The sequence below is a fragment of the Aspergillus thermomutatus genome (genome assembly GCF_002237265.1).
Source record: "Aspergillus thermomutatus strain HMR AF 39 chromosome Unknown NODE_108, whole genome shotgun sequence".
NCBI lineage: Eukaryota > Fungi > Ascomycota > Eurotiomycetes > Eurotiales > Aspergillaceae > Aspergillus > Aspergillus thermomutatus.
This window is the reverse complement of record NW_020798157.1, coordinates 16,064-35,231: the sequence shown is the minus strand read 5'-3', so window position 1 is coordinate 35,231 and position 19,168 is coordinate 16,064. Positions and strand designations below refer to the sequence as shown.

At 51.8% G+C, this 19,168-nt stretch overlaps 8 protein-coding genes across 8 annotated transcripts; 3 read left to right on the top strand and 5 right to left on the bottom strand.

The window, feature by feature from the left end:
- Positions 1-508: 508 nt before the first annotated feature.
- On the bottom strand, positions 509-2,584 carry CDV56_104336 (SH3 domain protein; the record flags this gene model as incomplete). The annotated part of the gene is made up of 1 exon (XM_026757955.1): positions 509-2,584. One exon carries the CDS (start codon positions 2,582-2,584, stop codon positions 509-511), a length of 2,076 nt encoding a protein of 691 aa, XP_026614001.1.
- Positions 2,585-4,352: 1,768 nt separating this feature from the next.
- On the bottom strand, positions 4,353-5,981 carry CDV56_103992 (putative cell division protein kinase (Ctk1); the record flags this gene model as incomplete). Its single annotated transcript, XM_026757611.1, has 5 exons — positions 4,353-4,496; positions 4,629-4,784; positions 4,854-5,690; positions 5,743-5,845; positions 5,917-5,981. 5 exons carry the CDS (start codon positions 5,979-5,981, stop codon positions 4,353-4,355), a joined length of 1,305 nt encoding a protein of 434 aa, XP_026614000.1.
- Positions 5,982-6,568: 587 nt separating this feature from the next.
- CDV56_103626 (uncharacterized protein) lies at positions 6,569-9,616 on the top strand (the record flags this gene model as incomplete). Its single annotated transcript, XM_026757245.1, has 8 exons — positions 6,569-6,604; positions 6,696-6,788; positions 6,860-6,945; positions 7,016-7,653; positions 7,713-8,104; positions 8,157-8,236; positions 8,292-8,397; positions 8,453-9,616. The coding sequence occupies 8 exons, from the start codon at positions 6,569-6,571 to the stop codon at positions 9,614-9,616; spliced, it is 2,595 nt and encodes an 864-aa protein (XP_026613999.1).
- A 516-nt stretch (positions 9,617-10,132) lies between these two features.
- CDV56_103336 (coiled-coil domain-containing protein MAD1) lies at positions 10,133-12,446 on the bottom strand (the record flags this gene model as incomplete). The annotated part of the gene is made up of 3 exons (XM_026756955.1): positions 10,133-12,052; positions 12,116-12,267; positions 12,320-12,446. The coding sequence occupies 3 exons, from the start codon at positions 12,444-12,446 to the stop codon at positions 10,133-10,135; spliced, it is 2,199 nt and encodes a 732-aa protein (XP_026613998.1).
- A 482-nt stretch (positions 12,447-12,928) lies between these two features.
- CDV56_103186 (uncharacterized protein) lies at positions 12,929-13,761 on the top strand (the record flags this gene model as incomplete). The annotated part of the gene is made up of 2 exons (XM_026756805.1): positions 12,929-13,247; positions 13,373-13,761. 2 exons carry the CDS (start codon positions 12,929-12,931, stop codon positions 13,759-13,761), a joined length of 708 nt encoding a protein of 235 aa, XP_026613997.1.
- A 689-nt stretch (positions 13,762-14,450) lies between these two features.
- CDV56_103052 (uncharacterized protein) lies at positions 14,451-14,903 on the top strand (the record flags this gene model as incomplete). The annotated part of the gene is made up of 3 exons (XM_026756671.1): positions 14,451-14,593; positions 14,661-14,689; positions 14,749-14,903. The coding sequence occupies 3 exons, from the start codon at positions 14,451-14,453 to the stop codon at positions 14,901-14,903; spliced, it is 327 nt and encodes a 108-aa protein (XP_026613996.1).
- Positions 14,904-16,419: 1,516 nt separating this feature from the next.
- On the bottom strand, positions 16,420-17,302 carry CDV56_102766 (uncharacterized protein; the record flags this gene model as incomplete). The annotated part of the gene is made up of 2 exons (XM_026756385.1): positions 16,420-17,196; positions 17,255-17,302. 2 exons carry the CDS (start codon positions 17,300-17,302, stop codon positions 16,420-16,422), a joined length of 825 nt encoding a protein of 274 aa, XP_026613995.1.
- A 1,123-nt stretch (positions 17,303-18,425) lies between these two features.
- On the bottom strand, positions 18,426-18,922 carry CDV56_102557 (uncharacterized protein; the record flags this gene model as incomplete). The annotated part of the gene is made up of 2 exons (XM_026756176.1): positions 18,426-18,743; positions 18,809-18,922. 2 exons carry the CDS (start codon positions 18,920-18,922, stop codon positions 18,426-18,428), a joined length of 432 nt encoding a protein of 143 aa, XP_026613994.1.
- Between the last annotated feature and the right edge of the window lie 246 nt (positions 18,923-19,168).

Genomic DNA, 19,168 nt, shown 5'->3' with positions numbered 1-19,168 from the left:
CCGGTGCCCATTGCTTCCCTTGATTCTCCGATGTAAATGCGAAAGGAAGACCAGAGCAACTGGAACTGTGCTAATACACAATAAACACACTGTATAAGGGTAGAGATAGAGCACGATGGATGAACCTCACAATCAACATCCTTTCTTAAAAGAGGGGGAAAAACAAAAAGGCAAACTGAAAGAAATGGGTATTCCCGTTGAACAAGACATGGGCACAGCTTTCCCAAGCAAGAAAAAGACGGTATCTTGCTTGGAGAGGAGACAGTTGCCGGCATCGTAGAAGAAAACGTATAAGAGGGGGGATGGAAAGATACTAAGTATGAAAAAGGTTCTCAGACAGATAGAAAAGAAATCGAAAACATGTTGACAAGGGGGGGTTCATTCGTCCCAGACGCAAGTAGGCTCGTTCCGTCCAGCGGCAATAACAATCAATTGCCCCCCTCATATCAATCAATTGCATTTGCAGTTCGCTTTCGTTCACATTTGGACATTCATCAGCCTATTGACTTCATGCATGGTCTTCTCGAACTAGTGCTTGCGGCGGCGGCGGAGTGGGAATCGCCGGGAGTGCACCGGACGGAGGTGGCATCATTGGCCCGGCCAAGGGGCTTGGTCCTGGTGATCCTGCCGTACGAGGAATAGGTCCAACCGCCCCACCTGCACTGTTGCTACGTTTCCGCTGGCTCGCTGGCATCTCCGGCCTCTGCAACCCTGGAAGTCCGTAAGGTCCGGGACTCATGGATCTTGGCGGCATCGGCCGGCTACCGGGACCGGGAGAGAACGATCGCGGGGCGGGAGGAAACTGTGCAGGAGACATTGGACGCTGGGGATACGGGCGTGGGGACGGAGCTCCGCCATGAGGGTGTTGAGCTGGGGACATTGGGCGCGGGGCCGAGGGTGACCGTGGGCGGGGATCTTGAGGATAGAAGCGAGGAGGTGGTGGTCCCATGGGCCCAGGAGGTCCAGGAGGGGGAGGCCCGCGAGGGCCGTTGGGTCCCATCATTGGCGGTGGTGGCGGCCCGCGGGGCCCGGGGCCCGGACCAGCTCCTGGGGGCGGACGGGTTCGAGGCTTCACGGGGCGGGCAGAAAGACAAGACCGGGGAACCACTCCTTGCTGCGAGCGATCGAGTCTGACGCAGAGAGCCCAACCGTCGTCGTACTCGTGCAAAAGTCGAACAAGCTGACCGGCGTGGAGCTCCAACTCATCCTCCATTGAAGGCTTGAAATCCATTTGCACGCGATGAACATTGGTTGGCCCGGGAGCAGGGCTAGCAGCACCGCCGGGTCCGAAAGCTGGGACAGCAGTAACCGCAGTAGCAGAGGCGATCGATGCGGAATCAGCGCCAACGGCGCTTACGGGACTTTGAGCCGAGCCTTCGGGAACCGACGATGCTTGGGACGACGAGCTTTCTGGGCGGCTGGGCAGGTCCTTGTCGGAGGGTTTGGCGGCGGCAGCGGCAGCAACAGCACCAGCGACTGCGGCTCCGGTAGCAGCAGCTCCAAGAGCGTTGTAATCGCTCGGTGCCGGTGCAGTCGGTGCCAGGGGAGATTGAGGAAGAGGGACCGCCGAGGGACTTGGTGGACCTGTGGCTGCAACGGGGGAAGAAGCTTCTGCCTGGTTGCCAAAGGGATTCACTGGGTCGCGGAACGGATCCGTCCTACTGACGCTTGACTGTGGCGTATGGGGCGGCGAGGGATTGCCGGTCAGGTTACGCGATCCAGCTGCAGCGACACCAAGTGTAGCACCAGCACCACCGACAGCGAGAGCGGCCATAGCGTTGCTGCTAGGGGTCAGATCCGGTGCAAACTGAGTGATAGGGCGAACGTTGAGTTGGGGAGGGTCAGACGGGGTCATCGGTTGGGGTTTTGGCGGAGGTCCAGGCGGAACCATGTTATCGGCTCCATAGGATTTCTCGTTTGCAGCTTCGGCCTCTGCCATTTGTCGACCTTGCTTCCTCTTGCGCATGCAGAAGAAGATGAAACCCGCGATCAAACCAAGTCCAAGAATCACACCAATTGCAATACCCGCTTTTGCACCACCGGTAAGTCCCGAGCTCGAACCCGCAGAAACTGAAGTGGCCGATGCTGAAGCCGATTGTTCCAGAGACGACGATGCAGAGGTACTATCCAAGCCTGGGATAGTCAACGACGAAGTCGAGCCGGAGGTGGCCGTGGAGAAGGTGGTCGGAGTCGTCGTGTCCGTGGTCTGGTCCGTGGTGATCGCCTGGGTCGCCTTGGTGGTATGTTCGGTGGTCGTGGGGTCTGCTTCGGTGGTTGTAGGCTTAGTTCCTTTGGTAGTTGTCTTTGCCTCTTGGGTCGTTTTCGGCTTCGCTTCGGCCGTCGTCGTTGCGTCCTCAGTGGACGAAGTTCGCGTCTTTCCAACAGGAGCGCCGACACCCTGATTCTGCTGTGTCGCCGTTGACGCCGGATCTGTGCCCGTTACGTAGCCGCCGATAGGACCGTCAAAGGTGGCAGATGCCGTCACATAGACGATGGTCACGGCTTCATTCTTGGGATCTCGTTCCTCGAGGCTTCGCTCCTCAAGGGCAGCGTGGAGATCGCGATGCGCATGTGCGTGCACCATGATTGCGATGGAGATTGTCAGTCTTGCTTCACTGCTGGATGAGTCAATTGGTTCAGACGGTAATGGCGGCAAGAAGTTTCGACTCCGACTTCGGATGATCGATCAGAGCGATTCTGATCGTTCCAGGTCAGAGAAGGTGGTGCGATTGCAGACACCTGATGAAGTGATAACGAGAGGATGGGAGTCTAGCCCATAAAAAACAAAAAGACCCGACACGATGTGCCTAGATCAAAGATGGACCTTTAATTCGAACGGGCCTGACAAGGTAGGCCGCGTTTCGAAGCAAAGGGAGCGCAAGCGCGTCAAGGAATGTGGGAGGTAAAAGAATGAATATGGGCTATGGAGGGGCTGGCGGACAGCCACTCGATAAACGAAAGAACCACGAGCTTCCAGGCCGCGAGAGTGTCGAATAAAGGAAGGGAGACCAAGACGTGGAATGCCCACGAATTGGAAGATGAAAAGGAAGGTGGGTGCAAAGGGAAAAGAAGGACGAGTAGAAAAGAATTTGGTGGTGATGGGGATGGGGATGGCCCGGAGCGGGAGAGACGCCCTGAGTCTGAGAGAGAGAGGAAGAGGCTAAAGGGCCGATTCTCAGTAGTGTGTAGATACCTCTTAGCCATGGGTAGCCCGGTACTCCGTAGATACTCTGTAGATACTTCCGTAGCCACAGCAAACGCTGCCACAGTCAATCATTTACCACAAACAGGCGGAAGTAAACGAAATGAGATCTGAGCCAAAAAGAGGGGACTGGCCAATCACAAGCCACTCAGACACGGGCTGGGTCTGACTACACTAACCCATCTGGGGGGATGATCCCTGTTCAGACCCGCTGTTCGCAGGGACCTGGCATTTCTGATTGGCTGACAACTGTGACGGTGCCTGGTTTCATGACGGTAATCGCTAACACGAGGCGCGTGCCGCCATAACCCAATTCATTGGACTGTCTGATAGAAAATCAGGGAAAATGGTAGATAAATATTAGATGGATATTTTCTGTTGAGGAGGAGAATAACAATCTCTGCCTATTATTGACATGACCATCAAGCATGGTTCTGTTACTCCTGTATGTCTGAGAAAAGAGTCAGGTATCTGTTCTCTGATTCTTCTACTGGGACCAGCATCCATGGGAGGATCAACGCCATCCATCGATGTCATAAGGTTTCCCACCCCCTATTCTCATTTCTTAGTAGTAGTACTATCGGAGATTCTCGCAGTCTGCATTTGAGCAAGCAACAAGTATTATCCCCATCACACTCGGTTGCCTGCATCGCTCTGTGCTCTGTACCTATCTAGTAGTCATCACTGTACTCCATAGTATCCGTATCGTGCTGTCAATTTGAAGCTTTGATTAGCCAAGCCCCTCTTCTTCTCTCCACCATCTCCGGTCGTTCCTAGCGCCATTTCCTTTGATGAATTCAATCATCTCATTATTTGGGGGCTGATTCCCATCCTTCTCCAAGTCCAAGATGCATTGTTATTCATACCTCTCCCTCAGTCTACTCTGCATAAATCTGTGCTTGGCTCAAGTGTCCTAGGGATACAAACATGTTCGATCAATGTACGGAGGAGAATGATTTTGACTGCCAGGTGTGATTGTTACACTGCTGCAGGGCACCGATCCCGTCGGAAATTGTCTTCGCTTACATGATCATTAATTAGCCCATTTGTTCATACTATGACGAGTTGTCGGTGCCTCGGTTGCGGTCAGACTGTGAAACCCTGAGTAAGTGTAAACTCGAGGAACCATTCACCATGATGGCTCAATGCCTCAATGGTGTGGCGAGTTGGCAATCACTATGGCAGTGGTGCCGCTTCGAGCCGACTCAAATTTAAAGGCTGAAACACCCGCTGCAGACTGGTGGACCGCTAGAAGCTTGGCCGGGATGATCACAAAAATCATCGCGAGGTGATTCTGGATCATGTGAGACCGTCGCAATTAAATCCCAGGAGCGGATCGGCTTCAGGTTGCTGAAAAATATGGATGATCCAGGGCCTGCCACACTATTAGCATCAGGCCTGTCCACTTAGAAATGTGTAGCCCTACCTCTGCAGCAGACAGACGTTCACTGCTCTCGTAGCGTACCAGTTTACTGACGAGATCCCGTCCCTTGGAAGAAGCTCCCTTGAGAACCTCATCCCACGGTTTGGCAGGAAATCGGTAAAACTCGATCTTGCCCCAGTCGGGAAGCTTCTCCGTCTCCTGTTTTCTATGTTAACCTAACTCGAAGACCAGAGAGGCAGGGTTCCTGAATGCAATCGGATGACTTACAGGCCAGGTGCTCTCATCTGGGGTTCCCAGAGTCTTGAAAATGGACTGAACAAGAGACAGATCGCTCCCCACGGGCCCGGAATCGAACAGCTGCTTGTGCCCTACAGCGACAGCTTCTGCGACAACACAACCAGCGGCCCACAGATCCAACGCTGTTCCGTATTCCTTGAAACCAAACAGGATCTCAGGCGCTCGATAAGATGTGGTTCCTACATCGGTAATCTTCTTATCAGCCGGCTCGGAACCCCTGTCTCCTTCTTTCCATGCGATACCAAAGTCCGCCAGGTAAGCCGGGCCGTCAGGAGAGTCCAACAAAATGTTAGAGGGTTTGACGTCCCGATGAATGATTCCCAGCTCATGAAGGTGTGCCAACGCGCTGAACATGTCGTGTAGATGAGCCTTTATTTGCGTTGCAGTGATCATATCACGGCGAAGCAAATGCTCCAAGTCATATTTTAAATAGGGGAAGACCAAGATGAGTCTTCCTCCGTCAACCTTGAGCGAGTCCAGCAGACTTATGACATGAGCGCTCGCAGCCTCCCTCAAAAATCGAACCTCGCGCTCAGCGTCATGTGGTGGTGTCAAGAGATGGGGTATGGTAACTTTCACCGCAACCACAGCTCCATCCTCACGCTTGGACTTGTAAATAGTGGAATGAAGCCCATCAAACACATGGAGGCATCCTTTGAACGGACCAATTGCTTCTCCTGCTGTCCAGACACCCTCATGGGGCTCATGTTGCACTTGCAACTGGTTTGGACTGCCGATCATTGGGGCTACAGAACCACTGGCCTCTGCGGCATCGATTGCAACCTGGCACATCCGGTCATATTCTTCCTGCAAGATCCTTCATGAGCAGACGTTTTGATGAACATGGTCGAGAACCAACCTTTGAGGTAGCTTGTTCATAAGCCTCACTTTCGAATCTCTTTGCTTGGGACTGAGCTTCAGCAAATGCAGCCGAAGACGAAGCTCGCTGATAGGCGGTAGTCCTAGACTGTAGTATTAGAATGTTGTCAAGACCGACGTTCTAGGAGGTTGGTCTCGATGATCATAGGCTTACAGAGACTGAATCGCCGTCAATCGTTCGGTGAACCCCAGAGCTTTCTTCCAGTCTGATGCAGCCATCTTGTTGGATATTTCGAATTAGACGCGTGGGGCAGAGATGACGGAATAAACCTGGAGAAGAATCGAGCTAGTCAAAGGAAGTCGATAACCAGCTCATCAACTACCTGTACTTGCAGTAACCAGCCTTGTGATAAAGCAGCAATGTTTCCCTTCCAATCTTGTTCGTGTAGCAGCAGTAGGAAGTCGATGGAACATGTGACTATTGCCTGTCTCCTGCCTTACGATGCCTGAGGTATACTCGCTAAGCTAGCCGAATCCAGCTAGCATCGAGTTCCCCGTCCTCATTGACCAATCGCCTCACTCTGCTGTGATCCTCCAGTCCGCTCGGCTCCTGCGTGGTTCTTCCGGTGTTGCAACCCCATCGTCATCAACATCCATCCATCCCATCAACCATTCCTCTTCTTTTATCTGCTCCTCACTCCACTCCGAGTTCATTGACTGAAGAAATCGGTCCCTTCTGGTATTATTTGGAGGTCTTCAATTGCTCGTTCGCTGATAATTCGGCTTCTGTATCCTTAATTGGTCCCTATTACTAATGCACCTTACGATCGCTCCCTTCTGGTACCGCTGATCTATGAATCGTAGCGATGGAGCTCTCACGGCAGGAGTATCCAGCCCTGCTGGTAGGCATAACCCGACCTCGGGCATCTCCCGCTTTTGCTATGGCAGTAAAATGGCAGCAGCTAATATCTCCCATCTATTTCCTGTCTTTAGGCCTCTTTGCAGCCCAACCAAGCGATTAATGTTCTCAATGATCGCATACGTCTCATTAACAAGATCAACGCGGATATCGCGGATTGGCTCCAGGTATGGCTTCAGCCTCTTTACACAAATGACAACAGAAGCTTTGGATCTAACTCTTGTCTTCCATGCGACAGGAACGCCGCCGTGTTGAAGAAGCTTACGCGCAAGGGTTAAGGAAACTGGCGCATCGGCCACAACTTGATAATGGGGCGGCGCTTGGGTAAGCTCGGTCATTCGGAACTGAAACACAAAAGGCAATGCTGATTCCGATATGTTTTACGACACAATAGCATTTTCCAGCTACCATGGCAGCGCATCATCAATGCCACCGAAGCCGTAGCCGCATCCCACGAAACCTTCGCGCAGAAGATTGACGAGGACGTGGAGCGCCCATTGAGAGAGTACAGTAGCAAGAACCGAGAATTGTCATCGATGCCTGGTGTCCAAAGCGATCTTGCCGCATTGGCGAAGAGCTTCGAAGCGAACCAAAAGAAAGTGGAAAAGGCCAGGGAGAAAGGTCCGAAGGGGGCGGAAAAACTGGCCGTCGCCATTTCAGCCGCGGAGGAGATCAGAGAACAATGGGATTCAAGGGCACCGTTTGTGTTTGAGCAACTTCAGGCAGCGGACGAAGGCCGAGTAAATCATCTCCGCGACGCGCTGACTCAATTGCAAACGCACGAATCGGACCAGGTAGAACGGTGTCGCCAGGCTGCCGAGAGCTGCCTGAATGTACTTCTCAATGTTGAGACTGCGGATGAGATCAAGACATTTGCCGCGAAGGTTAATGGAGGCAGGCCTGTCGCTCCCAGAAGGCAAGAATCTATCCCGTCTGGCGGAGCGGGAGCGCCTCTCGCTCCTCCGCCGCGCATTCAGGATGATGCTGCCAGTCAACGCTCGGAGACGTCGGGCCCTGTCAGGACACCTCCTGGTAAGTCTTACACTCCACTATTCACACAAAATGTTATGCTAACATTTTCTCTGTCACAGCTCCGGAGCCTCGCCCCACAGCCCTTGGTGGTCTCAAGCGACTAGGAACTGTCATGGGCAGAAGAAAGAGTGTAGTACACACCCCTGGAGGAGGGCCACTTTTCGGAGATAGGAAGCATCGTAGTCCGTTTGCTTCGTTCAAGCGGGGAGATTCACGCGATATGCAGATACCCGAATCGCCTACGGGTACAGATCGTCCCGGTACTGCTCTAACTACTCAGGATAGCTATGGCGAAGCCGCACCGATCCCAAGTGAGAACCACGAGCGTGAGGTCCCTAGTTCACCGCCGACGAGTCCGGGACCTCAGCAAATACCAGCGGCCACGAATGGGGCATCAACTCAGGAGGTTCGCAACGAGCAGACATCGCCTGCTGCTACGACTGCGAATGAGGTATGTCCAGACAACAAAGGACGCCTGAATTAAGCTGATGACGATGCAATAGCCGCGAGTCGACTCGGAAGGATTCTCAGAACGACCACAGACCATTGACGAGATCACACGACTTCAGCGAGAGGCGGCGGGGTAAATGATTCCTGTGTTGCCGTTCATAGTAGACAAATCATGCTGACTGCTATAGACTGGATGAGCATGGCATGAATCTGACAATCCGAGATCAACCAATTTTCGAAGATGAGAACCAGGCTAAACAAGCAATGGACGAGATGGCTAATCAGTTACGTCTGGTGAGTGCGGATGGAGAAGCTTATTCCCTGCACTCCTGGCTGACCCTCTCTGCAGCAAGCTCAGCACAGCGGAGTCAGACGAAACGCAGGCACCATACGTGGTCGTCGTGATGTTCGTAACACAGTTTTCATTCCAAACCCTCCGGGTTCGAGCAATGGGCTCCCCTTCCCGCCATCAGGGTCGGATGTGTCTGCTCCTACTTCACCAGGACTGCCTTCTAAGCATGTCACTTCACCCAGCACCGCCACAGATGATCATACTCTGTCAGATACAACATCTATCCGCTCATCGCACACCTTACACAACATCTCAGGCCCGGTTTCTCATCCTGATCTACACCAACCCGGTCTGAATGCGTCGATCATAGAGACAGTCAGTGCGTGGTTCACCGAGGGCGCTGTGACCAAGTCCTTCGTTGTAGGAGAACTTGCGCTGGCCTACAATGCATTGAGTGGAACAACACCGGATAGCGCGCGCGTTCGTCTTGATAATTTCCAGGTGTTGGAGAAGGTCGCTGCCAACCCGCATTTCGTACAGGAAGAGAAGGGCTCAGGGGACGAGAAGAGAGGCGAATATAGCGTCCTTCTCTCTAACATCACCCAGTCTTCACCGACGGTGGCTTTCAAGTATCAAGTTCACATCGACCAGTCGGAAGCTTCGACTTACTGTCCCGTGATTTTCAAACCTGCGTGGAATCTCGAAGAGTTCCAGGCAAGCGTGATCATCTTCTACTCTATGAATCCTTCATTTGCCTCGTCGGTGCCAAGAGAATCAATCACCATCAAGAACCTCACGTTGACTGTGAACTTGGATACCTCTCCTGAAGAAGGCCGCGAGGCGGCTCATGCCACCAGTGCCGTCATGTATCCCAACACAGGGGCCACCTTCCGTCGCAAGCAGTCAGCGGTTACTTGGAAAATCCCTGAACTTGAAGTACGCGCCGGAGCCGATGGAAAGCTACTTGTCCGGTTTGCGACTTCAACAAGCTGGCCACGAAAAGGCAAAGTCGACGCTAAATTCGAGCTCCAGACAGCCAACGTCGGCTCTCGCTTGGGGATTAGTACAATGTCTCAGTTGGAGGACACACCGCAGAAGGGAACCGATCCCTTCGCAGACGAAGATAGTAGCCTGCAAGCGTCTGATGCCCCGTCCGCGTCTGCCTGGAAGGAAGTACCAACAGTCCGCAAGCTGGTGGCTGGGAAGTACGTGTCATTTTGAAGGGGCAATGACAACCCCATCCAAGTCCACTCGATCAAGATACCGCCATGGATTATTCCTTTCGATGTCGCGTTCTCTGCAGTCACCTCGCCTGATTTGACAATTTGTTCACCCCTCGAGATATTCGCTCTTAGCACCCTTACCCTGTATTTGGTTCAGAACTTCTTGATTCTTCCTCCCCTATTTTCCCTATGTTGAAAATTTTTGTTTCTAATCCCTGGTCTATTGATGCCTTCAGGATAAAGTAGGTATTGTGGTTATTGTAAATAAGGTCTCTCGTTCAAGTACTACTTACCTGGGGAATGGACAATTTCATACCGGAGGCTCCGTTTACGGACAGAAGCAAGTCTATGCTGACATTTTGGTAGAGATCATTGTACGTTGATATGTGAAATCTCAGGGAAAAGAAAGTGTTACATTTCCACAGATTAATCCCCTCATCAAACATGGCACTAGACATGCTAGTTAGGAAATCACTATATACAGTAGCCAAGACATGAAGTGGCACTATCAAAATTACATCCTTGCAGCCCGCGTGGTCTTATCATAAAAGTCCAACGTCATAGCCGCAAGGAAACAGGGTATATCCTTCCGTTCTTCAACCCAGAACTTGATCAGATGTTTGATCTCCATCGCGAAGAGACTGTTCGGTCCACCGGAGATCTTCATCGTGCCGTTCTCGCCGTCAAAGATGATGGAGTTTTCTTCGCCGTTGCCCATGCTCCCCGGGCCACGGGAGTCCGAGGAGGCGCCGCCGTCGCCGTGTCGGTAGGCGGGGGAGAGGTGGAACATGGAGGTGACGCGGACGCGGCCGTTGGGGAGGAAATCCAGCTTGTAGCCTAGCAGGGAGGCGACTGCTTCGCGGAACTCGGATGATTTTGCGGTCCAGATTTCCTTCAAGCGGCGCATGCGCTTCTCCTTGTCGGCGACCACTTTCTCCATCTCGTTGAGCTCGAGTTTCATGCTTTCGAGTGAGCTGACGGGCACGACTTTCACGTCCATGTGGTTGGCCTGCAGTTGGGCCAGGAGATCCCGATTCTCCGCCCGGAGAGTTGCGATGGTGGAGAATTTGAGCTTTTCTGCTTCGGCGGTGGGATTGTCACGCAGCTCCAAAATGCGTGTGCGAGACTTGGCCTTGAGGGATTTGAGCTGAGATTTGGTGGCTTCCAGTTCCTTGCGGAGGAGGGCCGCGGCCTGTTCAGACTTGGAAAGCGAGTCTTGCAGCGTCCGGTTCTTCCGAGCCAATACAGAGAGTCGCTCGTTCTCAGCGTCACTCTCGGCTGGTGACAACGGTCGTTTGAGGCCTCGGGCTTGTGTAGCATCCTGCTGTGGAGCTTCGCGCTTCGCGAGTTCTTCGTGAGCCTTTTGCACTTCCGCGCGGTATTCATCAACAAGTTTTTCCAGGTTGGCGATCTGCTCGGATTTGCGTTGGTCGAACTGGCTCTGCTCCGCGTTCATGGTGACTTCTTCCGTGTCGAAAGTCTCCAACTGGGCGCGAAGATACTCCACCTCTTTGACTGCAAGTGCCCGCTGACGTTCCAGTCTAGCTCTGATGCGGCTCTCAGCTGTGGCCCCCCCAGCTGCAGCGCCTGCAGCGCGCAATTTCTCTAGATCCTGACGGAGGTTGGCTCCCTCGGTCTCCAAGTTTCTAATAATTTCATCTTTCTCCAAGAATTGTGCCTCGACGCTGCCCAATTTGTCAACCAATGTCGCCTTTTCAATCCGTTCTTGCAACAGGGCTTTGACGACCGCCTCTGGCGAGTCGAATTCCGCAGGTTGATCATTCTCCTGTAGGAGACTGGTCCACGAACTTCGCTCGTCCTCCAGAATCTGCTTCTGAATCTGAAGAGTGTTCAATTCTGACTCCACTTCTTTCATGAGCTGGAGCTGATTTTCCAGCGACTTCTTTTGTTCCTCTACCACCTCGACATTCTTCTGGATTTTCCGCAGATGGCGCAGTTCCGCGGTATGTTCTCGATTTGCAGTCTCCAAGTTCCTAATGTGAGCGACTTGATCGGAAAGCTCCCTCTTCAATACGGACAATGTTTCTCCGTCAGTCCCCTCTGCTTTAAGGCGGATATTCTCCGTTTCAAGGTGGGCAACATCCATATCCCGCTGCGACAGTTTCTCCTGAGTAGACTGTAAATTGTTTCTTGCATTTTGAAGGTCGTTCTGCAGCTCTTCGAGCGTCTTTTGAAGTGATGAGCGAATTGTTTCGAGTTCATTGATCTGATGTTTGTGTTGTCTTCCCTGGTCGAGCAGCTGAGCCTGAGTCTCTTCCAGTTCCTCCCGTAAGTTCTGCTTTTCATCTTGCAGACTTCTAAGTTTCCGCTCTAGTCCGACCTTGTCGTTAAGGGCCTGGTCCTGAATTTCTTTCAACTCTTTGGCAAGCGTCTCGCTCTTATGGTTGGCGCGATGACTAGCGGATTCTGCAGCCTGCGATTAAACTGTTGTCAACATGTGCCCGACGCCATGGCAGATTATGATGATGTAACAAACCTGCGCCTTCCTGAAGTCCGCATCGGCCTTCAATTGTAGATCTCGGAGTTCCTTCTCATGACGTAGGATCGTCAAATCTCGCTCCTGTTTGAGATTCTCCAGCTCGTACCGCAGAGTGCTGACTTGTACGCGAAGCTCCTCCTTCTCTGTATCTAAGGCAAGTCAGACCCGTGATTTATGTTCCATGGCAACGTGCGATCTAACCGGGCTTCGGAGGCTGTGAAGGGCGGATGGATTGGCGCAGAACATTTTGAGTTCCCATGATAGACAAGGGCGAGGCGCTCCCAGGAGGAGACCCAAAGGGAGGTCGCGAGTTCCTACTTGGATCCATCTGAATGTTGTCGGTAAGCCACAAGCTTGGTTTTGGTACAACGGTGCGATTTACCTTCAACTATCCATAAATGACGAAGTTCCATAGACCTCAATTGGTCCCAAGATTATAGGACGAATAAGACGCGCCACATGACACGCTCTCTGAGCTTCAAGAACGCTCCCAGCGTTCGACAATGGAGAAAAGCCAGAGATAGCGGGAGGGTTGCGCGATGTGTTTGAGAGCCTTACAGCTATCGGGATGGTCGATCATGCCCCATTGAGTAAGTGATGAGTAAGCGGTCCTGTGGCAGAAGCTCGTGTTCCCAAATCGGACTAGCGCCAAAATTTTCAGATGGATTTTGATTTTTTTGCGGATTTCGAAGACACCGAAACGACCATATTATTATTTGTTCCTCCCCACGTTCACGCCAGCACCCGCCAATCCTCGGTTGTCCCTTTTTTTGTCCTTTGGGTATATCGAGCAAGCGCAAATTCGTCACAATGGCCAAGGACAAGTCCGAGAAGAAGGACAAGCGCGAGAAGAAGGAAAAGCGCTCGGAGAAGGACGGCGTCCACAAGAGCAAGAAGGACAAGAAGGAAAAGAAGGACAAGACTGTTCTCGCTGAGGCGGTAGAGCAGGAGCTTACTAGCAAGGTCCTGGATGGAATCGACAAGGCCGTTGCTGCCGAGACTGCTGTTAATGGGTCTGCTGAGGTTGAGATGGAGGTCGACAGCCGCCCCGTCGGCGCACTTGTGCCATTCGCCAACCCTCTGGTTGAGGACAAGCAGGCTAAGAAGGTTCTCAAGAGTGTGAAGAAAGGTGAGTAATTTCTGAAAATCCCTTCTTGATAATGCGCACAATCTGTCTATCAGGGGCTATATTTTTCAGAGCAAAAAAGACATCGACTGGGTTGATTGTGTACTGTTTGCTAACTACCTCCCTAGCTGCCGTAAACAAGTGCCTGAAGCGTGGTGTCAAGGAAGTCGTCAAGGCTCTTCGCAAATCGCCAATCCCCGCCGCCAATGCTACCATCTCCATTCCCACCGGAATTGTCATCCTTGCCGCCGACATTTCGCCTATGGACGTCATCTCACATATTCCCGTTCTGTGCGAAGACCACGGTATCCCATATGTTTTTGTCACATCGCGAGCCGATCTGGGTACCTCGGCGGCTACCAAGCGCCCGACCAGTGTCGTCATGGTTGTGCCCAAATCAGCCTCGAAGAGCAAGAAGAAGGACGGCGAGTCAGAAGCCGACGGCGAGGATTTCAGCGAAGTCTATGAAGAGTTGGCCAAGCTCGTCCAGAAAGAGTCCAAGAAGGTGAACCTGTAAAGGTCACTTCTTTCTTTCCGTTGCTCTCTTCTGTTGCTGTTGGTTTTATCTTAATGTCAGGGCTGTTGTTCTCTTTCGCTGCTGTCTCGTCAATTGCTTTGGCTGTACAGTTCCACATTTTTGTCTGACAAGGCAGTGCATGTCTTTGGGGTCTGGCCTTTGGGACGTGTTCATTTGGGTTGATCTTTCATGATATGTCCGTTGCAAAATCTGGCGTTCGTAACTTGGTGTATGAAAAGGCAGGAAGTCTTTAAAAATGAAGCTCAACATGACGTTGATATTGTTCGATCTACATATTCATGATCAAACTAAATCATTGTGTTCTGAACAGACTGTGCCACTTTTTTGGTATGTCCTTCGAGCGACGAGCGAACCAGGTGCCATCCTGGAAAACACCTTAGGTCCACCAGTCCCTTCGATGACCTTTCAAACTCACGCCAAATGAGGGTAGAGGGCGAACTTACTCCATGTTTGGATTGTCGATCTTTCTCTGTTCTTTTGTCTGCAGGAGAGTGTGATTGTCTCACAAAACAGCTCACTGCTTCGTCCTCAGCTCGGGTCTTCGGCACCATGAGTGGGCATAGATGCTGGTACGTTCTTGCTCTTCTACACAGGCTGCTACATCGGGAACTATATAAGGTGCTATAAGATCAGAGCATGAATGCAGGGTTCTGTGATATCCCGCCGTCATGCCTGCTTCACAGCGTCCGTTTGTCCTCTTGAATGTTGAACTTGGATTCGATATTTTGTCTATTTTTGATGATTCCCTTGGCCGACAGTACCGCGAGGCATGTTACAGAATGGTTATGGCCCAGGTCATCATGATCTGGTCGTCCGTCCATGGCTGCCCACACTTGTTGCCACTTCCGAGGCCATCGGAAAACTTCCCAACTCATTAGGGTCGGTACCGGTGGACTGGATACCGATGGTGAGTATCGATGACCTTGGACAGTCCGGATTTCGAGAGATCTAATGAGTTCGTATCAGGACACACTTCCGACCATTATCTTGGAGCTCATCGATACCCGTCGCCAGACACTGGCGGACACGCCATGCTCTGTCTTCCACTTGGTCGATCCCTCCAGCACATCGTAGGGGCCCTCCTCTCTATGATTGAGCAGGTTACGGGGTTCGCCCAGTAGAAATGACTGAACGGATCAAGGATCTTAGAATCATCGTAAACCCTTCGGCTGACGATCGAGGCGAAGCCCATCCTGAAGCTCCTCAACGGTTATCACGGCCTGGTGGAGGAGGGATGACCACTATCAGCACCGATTGAGGTTGGCCAAACGAGAGAGGAGCGCACGACGATGAACTCCCTAGAGCCAGTTTCTCCTCAGCGATGGCCGACTGGATGGACCAGTGGAAGTTCTAGAGACTTATCCCGTGGACTTATCTAGCGAATTCACTGTTAGCTCTTACAAGAGACATGCAAGTAAAGTCACGATGTGACGATACATCTCGCAAACCAGCAACATCCTCCTCTTTTCCTCCTTCTTTCTTTCCATCCCTTGTTAACCCTGGGGCATGTGGGGGACCAAGCACTCCAAGTCGAATACTCAATCAGCAAGGGATGTGCTCCAAGGCCCCCAGAACTTTAAATCCTCTCACAATTTCATAAATCATCTGTGAATCAGATCGGGAGTATCGCGTAGACTGCGGGGAAATTCAAAGTGAGTTTAACGCAAGGGTTAATGGTCAAGAACAGTAGTCAATGGCACCGAAGATCAATGGCTACGTATTTATCACACCGTCTCGGCCGTAGCTACAGATATATGGGAGTAGAGGTCGCCCTCAACAGGACCGCACGTCAATCAAAACACTACCAATCAAAGAGGAAGAGCTAAACAACAATGCCATCCAAGCATTCCCTCCTCGTCATCTCCTTCTATTTATTGAGCCTCATCTCCGCGTTTCCGGTGTACCTCTCCCAAGCCAGCGGAGATACAATCCATTTCCACGCAGAACTAAAGGCACGTCCATGACAATCCCGTTCTTCAATCAATGCCCAATCCTAATTTATTGCAAGTTCAAGAGCCAGGGAAAAACCACTATTACCACAAACACCCCGTCGAACGTAGTATCTTCTGTTAACGCGGCCTGCGAACCCTGGAAATCAACCTGCTGGTCCATGAGCCATCATGGCTCATTTATCCCGAGGAGACCGGTCAACAAAGGTGATGGGAACGAGGACGAGACATCTCTTGTTGCGTATACCGCTTTGTATACTCAACGGCGAGGTGAGGGGTTGCTGGCACCTGCTGTGATCATGTTGGTTATGATGTGGTTAGCTGTGTTGGCGGTGGGGATCGTGGAGGGGATTGAGTTTGTGCTGGAGAGGTGTGGATGGAAGGGCGATGGTGAGGATGATTGTTTGCGTGAGAGCTGCGATGAGGAGAAAACGGATTTGAGTGGGACGGTTGGACCGCGTTGTTGGAATTGCTCTTTGACAGACGATAGAGATGATGGATACGTTTTCGAGTAGAAGAAACAACATGTCCATGATCAAGGGTGTTTCATTTCGTGTTCTATGGTACATAATCATGCAACTGCAGACACAGTCCGCGCGCAATGTAAGATTAACTTTAACTAGAGGTCAACTTTTCGCTATACGCCTTCCGTCGTAATTGATATCATAAGTATTCGAGTTCATCGCGATTAAGCTCTCTGATCACTTTCCAAAGGCTGATACCAGGTCTTATTGTCGATTCCCTTCTCGGTTGGGCCGCGGGCAGCATCAGCGGCCCCAGTCTCCGCAGTCTTGCGTTGAGAGTAGTTCTCGGCAAAGCGGCCAGGGTCCTGGTCGCTACCGATGTCCGAAGTGAAGCTGGCGTTATTGTTGGGGTCGCTATCAAAGCCACCCTCCGTCAAGTTGTTGCCCTTGGGTTTGGTGTGAGTATACTGCCCGGTCACGCTCTGGACGTACGAAGGGGCCTGGCCGCCATTGTACTGGCTGCGGTAACCACTTCCACTCGCCTCAGCGGGCTGGGACTGGGGCTGGGACTGAGGCTGTGTTTCGGATTGAGATTGAGTCTGAGATCGGGTCTGAGGCCGAGAAGTCTGCTGGGAGGTGGAATATACGCCCTTGTTGATACCCATATTCTGCTTGGCAGCTGTCGAGCCGCCAGTGTAGCCAGTCTCGGGAACATGGGCACCAGGGAAGTTTCCTTGGCCACCCATGGCTTCAGGGTATTTCTCCTGTCTGTCGAGATCCTCACGGGCGGCAGCGTCGGGGGCAGAGGACAGCTTGCTAGCGCCAGAGGTGTCCGTATTATTGAATGTAGACTGGTCGCCGGAAACCCCAAGAGGTTCGGCATTGCGGTTCTGGTAGTATCCACCACCGGACCTGGCTGATTCGGCGGCAAGAGAGTCGTTGGCGACGGGTCCAGAAGTCTCCTTTTTGGGATATCCGAGAGCTTCGGGATCTTGTGTGACCTGCTCGAACACTTAGCCATGTGTTCGGAATAGAGCAGGATTGCATTGCTTCACGTACCTTGGTGCTTCTGTGGCCGGGAGGGATGGGGTTGCCTTGGAGATCCATTATGTTGTTCTTTGTTCTGGTCGAAAATTGATCGTCGGGGAGAGATATAGCTATGTGAGATGCGGTTGATTCTGCTTCACTAGTCGACGTATCTGTAGTCGAGCAAAGGAGGATGTGTGACGGAAAGCTATATAGCAATGACCGCTGGATGTTGATGTCCTGAATACTAGCTCATCTAGCAAGGTGATGTCATTCTGACGGTACCAACCCAGTGCCCCAAGACACTCAGCAAGCGACATCACAGCGACAGGTACGTCAATGAACGCACACCACTGCCCTTGAGTGGCGCGGGCAACAGAGGACCGGGTGGAGAAGAAATAAATGATAGCCACGGAGCCCCAGTCCTAGAAGACATAGAGAGGTACTGGCTGCAATATGTTGCAATCACCCTGAGGTTTGCAGGCCGAAACCTCCGTCCTCGATCAAATCAAATCGACGACACGACTATCCTTGCAGGGCATGAATCGACAGGTCGAGCTCTCCACATGCTCAACTGCCCGGTTCGGAAAGCAACCCTGATTGCGCAATGTGTCGTTCAAGACGGTCAATGCTGGGGAATCTAGAGCTGGGCACCTTGATTGACGTCATGGCCTCAGGCCATCAAGACATGCTGGCACTTTGGCACTTTTGGACATTTTCGGCCAACCGCCGACTGCAGAGATCATGGGAAAGTCACGGTAAAATGCTCCAATAGATATCAGATTATTATTTCTCTTCTAGTTTGTCGCGGTTGTACTTGCGACTGGCACTGAACTACGGAGTACAATGGGTGACGTTTATTTAAGCTTGTGCATGATAGTCATGTGACAAGACAACTTGTACAAATCCAGACGCTAGTACTTTCTAGTCCGTACGAATTTCACGACGATGGTTGACTCTACAATAAGAGCAGATCTGATTATCAGTATCATCAAGCCTTTATATTTCTCTTCGGCTGATTCGTGCTCTTTGTAAAGCTTCCCGCAGGCTCTACCCAGGCAGATACCACTCAGTCGTCTATGTACTTGACCGCAAGCAGGGACACTAAAAGATATTTTTATTTGTTTGGCATGGATCATCATTAAAATGGATCAAGTCGCTCATCATAAAATTTGTATCAATACATTCATCAAGCGAAAAGAAATTATTTTCGAGCCTTAGCATCCCCCGGGATATCCGAAAGTCCTTCCGTGGCTTGACGACCGACCTTGCCTGTGGGCTGAGTTTCCTTGTGCAATTCCTCTGCCGACTTCCGTGCGCTGCTTTCTGCAGTAGCGGGCCCTCTGAGAGCGCTGTTGCTCTCGCCGGAGACGGGTCCTTCCAGGCCGCCGGAGCCGACGTTGACAGCTCTCTGGTCTGCAGACTGCCAATCGCTAGCAACGGGAGGCTGTTCTGGCAACGGCAGGTTGGCCTTGCGTTCTTCGATGGTCTTGGCCTTGTCTGTGTTCTGGTCGACGATGGACTGATTCGTAGAGTTAACAGCCGTGTCACCAAATTGATTTGCCTGTGGGTCAGGATTAATGTTACCTTCATAGCAGAGATATTGGAATTGGGAAGTGTGTTTCCACCGCCGGCATGAGAAGCGTGGGATTCGGGCTTGCGAAGGTCCTGTTGGGTCTTGTAGAAGGTTTCGCTAGACATCTTGTGGAGGAGTGTCGGGTGTGTGAGGTAGGATGCAGGAAAGTCTGGTAGTAGATCTGAGTTTGATGTAGTGCAAATGAAGCTCTCGCGAGTAAGTCTTTGAAGTCTGAAAATGATGAAGTTTCTAAATGTATGCAAAGAGGATGATTTAGGTTGTTATATGGAGCTGTCATGACTGGAGACCGTCATCGTCCTGGCAGGGCTGGTGACGTTTGCCATTATGACGACATACTGTCCCCGCAGGCC